The sequence below is a fragment of the Pseudophryne corroboree genome, chromosome 12, assembly GCF_028390025.1.
Source record: "Pseudophryne corroboree isolate aPseCor3 chromosome 12, aPseCor3.hap2, whole genome shotgun sequence".
NCBI classification, from domain to species: domain Eukaryota; kingdom Metazoa; phylum Chordata; class Amphibia; order Anura; family Myobatrachidae; genus Pseudophryne; species Pseudophryne corroboree.
In genome coordinates, this window is record NC_086455.1 from 131,472,988 (window position 1) to 131,479,965 (window position 6,978).

General features: G+C 41.4%; 1 protein-coding gene across 3 annotated transcripts in view; it reads left to right on the top strand.

Moving 5' to 3' along the window:
* The window catches only part of FMN1 (formin 1), a 517,710-nt gene that overhangs the window by 480,911 nt on the left and 29,821 nt on the right, over positions 1-6,978 (top strand). For all 3 annotated transcript variants that reach the window (XM_063948025.1, XM_063948026.1, XM_063948027.1), the window contains one exon: positions 2,116-2,200. In XM_063948025.1, coding sequence (XP_063804095.1) covers positions 2,116-2,200 — 85 coding nt within the window. The remainder of the gene's footprint in view (positions 1-2,115; positions 2,201-6,978) is intronic.

Below are 6,978 nucleotides of genomic sequence, written 5' to 3' on the forward strand. Positions count from 1 at the left end.
GTGCTGATTCTTCTTTTATTGTAATAGGCACCTCTAGTCTTAATTTTCTGTCCACGCAGTAACTCAGCGATTCTTGTGTTAATGTTATTGCCACCACGAGGTGTTCCTTTCATGTACCTTCTGCTACTGCTTTTTTGCTGTGAGAGATCAATGGATAAGAAAATCAAATAATGCTGGCAAACTGATAATTCATGAAGAACAGTGTCACCACCGGCACAGAGAGTGCTGCCATTCTGTTTACAAGCGGTTGGCTTTCACTCAAGCAGTAAAATCAAAGTTCCATTAGCAAATCTTGGTTAAATCACAAGCTGTTTGTGCATAGGATAATTCATAAGTAATCCATTAATAGGATTACCACGCTATTACTTTATTTCACATGAGAGCCCATGCGCAACTAGGTGACCACCCACCAGAGTCCCTTCTAACACACCTATGTATTACACATTTCCTTATATAGAGCTAATAAAAAAGCTTGGTGATTTCTGCCTGCTGCTCACACCCCCCCCCCCCCCCCTGTCCCCATATCCCTTCCTTTTTAATGCTGTCCTAACGTCTCGTTCCGACATAAACCTGGAAACTGAGCAGCGAGTGGCTCTGTGGCATTTATTTTATTGACTAAAATAAATCAATTAAGAGATTTAAACAGTGTAACGCAGTGTGGTGGGAAAAGGGTAACCAGATGCATTTAATAGTTTGAAGTTGAATCTGCAGCCTCCTGTGGGACATGTAAAGCTTCAGCAGGGGAGCGGGGGATGTTTTGTAAGTGGCAACACACGAAATGCAGAAATTTCCAGATGAATTTGCCCAACCTACTTTACAGAAGTATAAACTAGGTGCGGAGACCGGTCTGCACATGTGCTTTACTGCATTTATAGTTTGGTTTTGCTTAGTTGTCTTATTTTCTTGATGACTTTTTTTTTTTTTTTCCCCCTTTAAAAACCACTTTTAAGTCCAGAGGTCCACGCTGACATAAAACACAGCCATTCCCTTATTTTTGTGAGAGTTTACAGCTACCACGTATAATGTTACAGATGCTGCAGAAGAATACTAGTTGTAATGGTAAAATCCTACCAACTTGTGGAAAAAAACAAAGCGCTAATTAAAATTGTTCCTTCTGCAACTCTGATTGGAGGAGAAAATGTGTTCCTTACATAAGTGGGGTTTACAGAATAGTTGGTGCTCCTGGCTTTATAGTTCCAATTGTAAAGTGCAACATAATATTCAGGTGCTACATAAACAAATGGTAATTAATAATGGTGCAAAATGCACATCTCTAAATTGTGTATTGTTTCTTTAGAGTTCTGCTGTTGGAGGAGTCATACTTTTGATTATATCATTTTAAAATAAGAAAACCAAGTTACTCACTTGGCGAGACTTTGTTCAGAACATAACTTCAAGCCCATGCTTGGGGTTCCTAATGTGATGAAACCGTTTCAAGCATCTGTTCTTATTACATTAAATTCACTGTATGTCTACATTTTTATAAAAAAAATACCATACTGTTTGGTATGTGTTGTTTTGTGTGTGTGTGTGGGGGGGGGGGGGGGGGGGGGGGGGGGGGTTATAATTGTTCAACACCATCTGAGCTGCATTTAAAGTGTAGGTATGGCAGTGCAGTGAACTTTCAGATCAGTGTCCACTATGGTCTTCTAATGAAATCCCTGGAAGAAGAGTTGCATAAATAACATAACGTTACCTTTTCATATGTCAGACGCATGAATTCCCTATATAGCACATATATTCCTACTCTCCCAGTACATCAGAGAGACTTCTGAATTTTTGGGAGTAACTTGGGTTCACGGGAGAGCATGTTGCAAGGATCATGAGGATCTCCCCTCCAGGAACTGTCCTGGAAGGGACAGGAAAAAAAAAAAACAGGCAAGCATGATATAGACCCGCTACTTTTTTTTTTTTTTTTTTTTGTTACCTAATTGCTGTGCCATTTAAAAATGTAATATGCTGTCGGTGATTGTTCAGTATTGCGATTTATTTGTATTCAAAATTGTCACTGATTACAGGCAAATATCATCCTTTCCAGAAAAGCGAGATTACTTTCTTCATATTGTGGCACTTAATCTCAGATGTGTCCTGACGTCTCTTCTCTTACCTTCTCAGGCTCCGTCTGGCTCAGGAGACTGTTAACAAGCTGACAGCAGAGAAGAAAGTGGAAACTAAGAAGATTAACCCAACAGCCAGTCTGGTAAATATTGTGAAACCCTAGTTACTATTGTGCAGTTGAAGAATATTCATCTTTAGTAAATAAGTTTTTCTTTTACACACTATGTAAAAATATAATTTAATGGAATAGAGATTTAGAACGTAAGCGGATAGTTTTGCTATCAAAAGAAATAATTAGGAAATTATGCTCTATATGCATATATATATATATATATATATATATATATATATATATATATATATATATATATATATATATATATATATATTTTCCTTATTCAGACCTTATGAAATTTAGTTTTGGGTGGAGGTTCGCTATGCTAAGACGACAGTTTACCAAAGCCTGGAGTTGACTACATGTATGATCTTTACGGCCACCATATAACAAGGGATAATATTGATGAGTGCACATGTTCCATGATGACGCCATCCATTCTGTGTACACACAATTTCCTGTGTGGAAAAATATGGTATGAGACTGCTGGGAGCTTCTTAACATACTTTTAGTGCTGATAATAGAGGACTATGGGGCAGATGTATTAAGCCTAGAGAAGTGATAAGTGCAAGGTGATAACGTACCAGCCAATCACCTCCAATATGTAAATTGACAGCTAGGAGCTGATTGGCTGGTGCGTTATCACCTTGCACTTATCACTGCTTTATCACTTCTCCAGGCTTCATACATCTGCCCCTAAATGCTGCCACTCCTCTGGCTAATGAGAAATACATTTGAGATATCTGTAAATTTCTAAGAACAATTTACATAGTAAATATGTGCAATTGGGAATTAAGTTAACAGACTGAAAACCTGACTCTTTTGTAAAGCTGCCACTGACTGATTCATGAGAATCTTGCAGTTGTGGGAGCAGGAGAGGGATAAAATAATTACTCTGTCCCCTGTCGGCATTCTCATTGTCGAGAGGCCGGTGTTGGGCATGTGACCTCCAGCACCCCAACCGCTAGGATCTTGTATCACACCCGTGGAATATACAATTTGTGTGTGTTCCCTTTACTAAAGCACATTCATCCAGAGAACATGTGGACATGCTGAGTAAATTGGAGAAATGCATCTATTACATTAAAGATTCTAATATGTAGTCTGATGTACAATTAATCATCCCGGTTTACTACTTTGTGTAGTAAAGATGGTAGGAAATCTCTTGTATAGCAGTAACCCATGCACACTATTAGCTGTCTAATACTGGGAGAGCTGAGGTTATGTTTAAAAAAGATCAGATTGATAAAGCACTAGGCCCAGATGTATTTCACCATGGTTGCTATTGAAATTAAATTCAGTAATTGCTAGTATTATTTCTTATTAATGGACCCCTTCATAACTGGTTCAGTGCCACATGCTTGGCAGAAACCAGATTTTGTACCAGTCTTTGAAAGAAAACAAAATCAGAATCTGGAAATTCTAGTAATGAGTAAAATATTTGGAATCCACTTGGAAGATGCTATTCAAAAATATGTTGTAGCAAATAAAAAAATAAGAGGCTCATGGTATCCAGACTATAGATCTACACTAAAAAGGTCTACAGTCAATAGGTCTACCACTAATGGTAGACATGCATTAGGTCGACACACATATGGTAGACAAGTTTTTTGGGGGGTTTTCAGCTTTTTCATACTTTACCATCCACATGGCCCAAAGCCACTCGCCATGCGAGGGGACGCAGTACACTAATGGGACTTGTTTGTGGCAGAAAAGTGACAAAACACCCCAAAAAAACAAAACTTGTCGACCTTTTTGGTGTCGACCTTTTGACACTGTCGACCTAAAACATGTCTACCATTACTGGTAGACTTATTGACTGTAGACCTTTTTAGTGTTGATCTAATAATCCACACCCCAGGGTCATTGTTTCATAAAGGATTTGTTGTACTGGACCAATATGATCAGTTTTTACGTGGAAGTCTCAGACCAGATCTTGGTTATGGAATTATAGGAAATTACTTAATCCAGATCTCCCAACATCGGGAATTTGTAAATAGGGACTCTTCTTAATAAAAAAGGGGCGTGCTTTTGCTGGCATCCCGCGATCGTGAGCCATGCCTCCCAATTGTGAGCCATGCTGGCATGCCTCCAGTCCCTCTGTCTCCTGTGAATAGATGCTGTGCTATGCACTATGCAGGATAGCCAGCGAGTGACAGGAGCCTCCCAAGTGGCCCCCTCCCCACCGCAGGGCACTGCTGCCCCGCGTGACACAGTCCCAAAAAACGGGACTGTGCGCGAAAATTGGTACAGTTGGGAGGTATGCTTAATCACTTACTCATACCTCTCGTTTTCCCCACTTCTGATAGGGCAATCCTGATTGGATGTCCAGCAGTCCCACGATCAGGACGTTTACCATGATTTGTGTGGGAAGCGAGGCGGTGTTGCACTGCCACGTGCTGTGCAGGCATGTGTTTCCACAACATGTGACATAATAAAAAAATAATTATTTAAATAAAAAAATATCCAATTGAGGTGGGTGGCCAGGCCCATATTTTGCCCTTGTCCAGCTGTCCAGACCTACATTGTTGGGAGGTGTGTTATTCCACATAACACCTTGGCTCTTCATATGCGGGCACCAGTACTAGATGAAAAAGTGTATACAGTACATGTGGAAAATGAATTAGATTGGAGACAAAAGAAAGACTTAAATGGAACATACCTTGCCTGGACTAACATTGTCCATGTGTCACAGAGATCAGTATTGGGCACTGTCCTTTTCAGTTGGCGGTTTCTGAGGCAATATCTTTAAGAAAGGTAAAGGAAAAGTTAAATGAAAACGAAAAAAAGTTTTTTTTGGTATTGGAAAAAATCATTGTATCTAAAATCAGTATAAAAATTATATCAGTATAAAAAATTCCTTCTCTCAGGAGGTCCCAATGGCAAATTCAGTAAATAGACCAAATCACCTATGCAGCCTATCAAATTAGTTTGTGACAGTACTGAGGCCTAAGATTCATGAGGTTCTGATTCTTGGTGATGGACTACATGTCATGTCTATTATTTTATCCAAGTATATTGGCTGCCACCACTGTGTGTGACAGGTCTTCTTGAACAGAATTTTAAAATATACTGAAATTCTTTCATGATTGCAACGGTTATATTATGGGCTTAATGATTGTCTGGCAACAGATTGTGCCCAGTATAGCCTCCATCTGTGGATGTTACTGGGGTTCCAGCGTCTCTCATGGTTTACATGGAAGCAATAGCACTGATGCATTGGTGATCCGAGCAGCATCCTGGGACAAAGCATTGGATCTTCTGCGACACCATTGGCCAGCTGTGAGATCCATGGGGTCAGGCAAGCTTGCTGCCGCAGCTCCTACCAGGAGGCCAGAAAATCTCTGTCCTCTGACAGAGAGCCTGACATTGCCCCTCCTCCACAATGGCGGCAACACGCCTTGGTTTTGGGAGGCCATCACCACCCCTTCTCCACCCCCAAAGGCATCAGACTGTCAATCACTGTATGGGTCTGGCGCATGCGCAAATGACAGAACATTGGTATTGTGCAGCATGCACTGCTTATAGGGTCTTGACCTGAATCGGGACCATTGTCTGCAGGGATATTATAAATTCCACAGATTAGATGAAAACATCATAGTCTGTATCTGTAGCTATAGTCTCCAGACAGAAAGCTTCAACTTTAATGGATTTTCCATCTTACCTATTCATTTTTATATTACATTTTTATTTATTTAATACCAACTGGACATACACTAATGTCAGTGTAATTTGCCAACATCTGCCAAGTTGGTCAGTCTGCATGACCACCGTAAGAAACAGGTTGTGCGTGTTCTGCGGAGTAAAAATATTTAGTCAACCAGAGTTCCAGCTTCAACCTGCTGATTGCGTATAACGTTTGTGTGTGATACAGAAACCTGGATGGATCGGAGCAGCTGCAACTATGCCATTGAAATACAGTGTAACATGAGCATGATGGCAGGACCTAAGGCGTATGTGTGGGTTTCTTAGGGGCTTAATAAACAAGCTTAAACTTCCCTTAAGACAGGAGAGATCGGAGACACCGACTGCTTTCCAGCTGCCAGCCCTCGCGTGAGTCATCCCTATAGCGTTCTATGGTGCTGCTATGTAACCAGCTCCGAGAAGTGTAGCTTTTTGGAGCTTGCTTGTGCTAGCTAAGGCTATCTTTGCTAACTTCAATGGAGCAGCCTTCCTGGAGTATTAACATTCCTTATCTTGTCATCCCTCTCTGGTGGGCTGGCACTGTATGCTATGTGCATTGCAACTTTGTTTGGTCTAGACCAGGCTTTTTCAACCAGTGTGCCCTGGCACACTAGTGTGCCGCGACCAGTTGCAAGGTGTGCCGCGGAGCCAGAGCAGCTTCCTGCACCTTTAGAGTGAACTGTTGGCCCAGGATCTTCTTAGAGGATCAGTCGTGCTCTGGTCGTGACCTATGCCTTGAAGACGCAGCGGTGTGATATCATAGGTCACGGCCGCAGCTTCTCACCATCCAGCCAGCACCCCCGTCTGCACACATATCTTCCAATTCCTGCCTGCATACACAGCTTTCCTTGCCCACCCACATCCACACCTGCCCGACCGCCCGCTGCTCAGTATTCGCAGCACTCCACTATGAACAACTCCCGCCACTGAGGGACAGGGAGGAGGACAGCTGACCGGTAGGGGCTAATATTTGTTATTTTATTTCTCCTGTGGGGAACAATAGGATTTATGTGGATAGAATAAGGATTTATGGATTTATGGGGGGAACAATGTGCATAAATCATGTGGGGAGCAATAGGATTTATGTGGGGAGAAATGTGATTGTTTTTTCTATTTAGGCC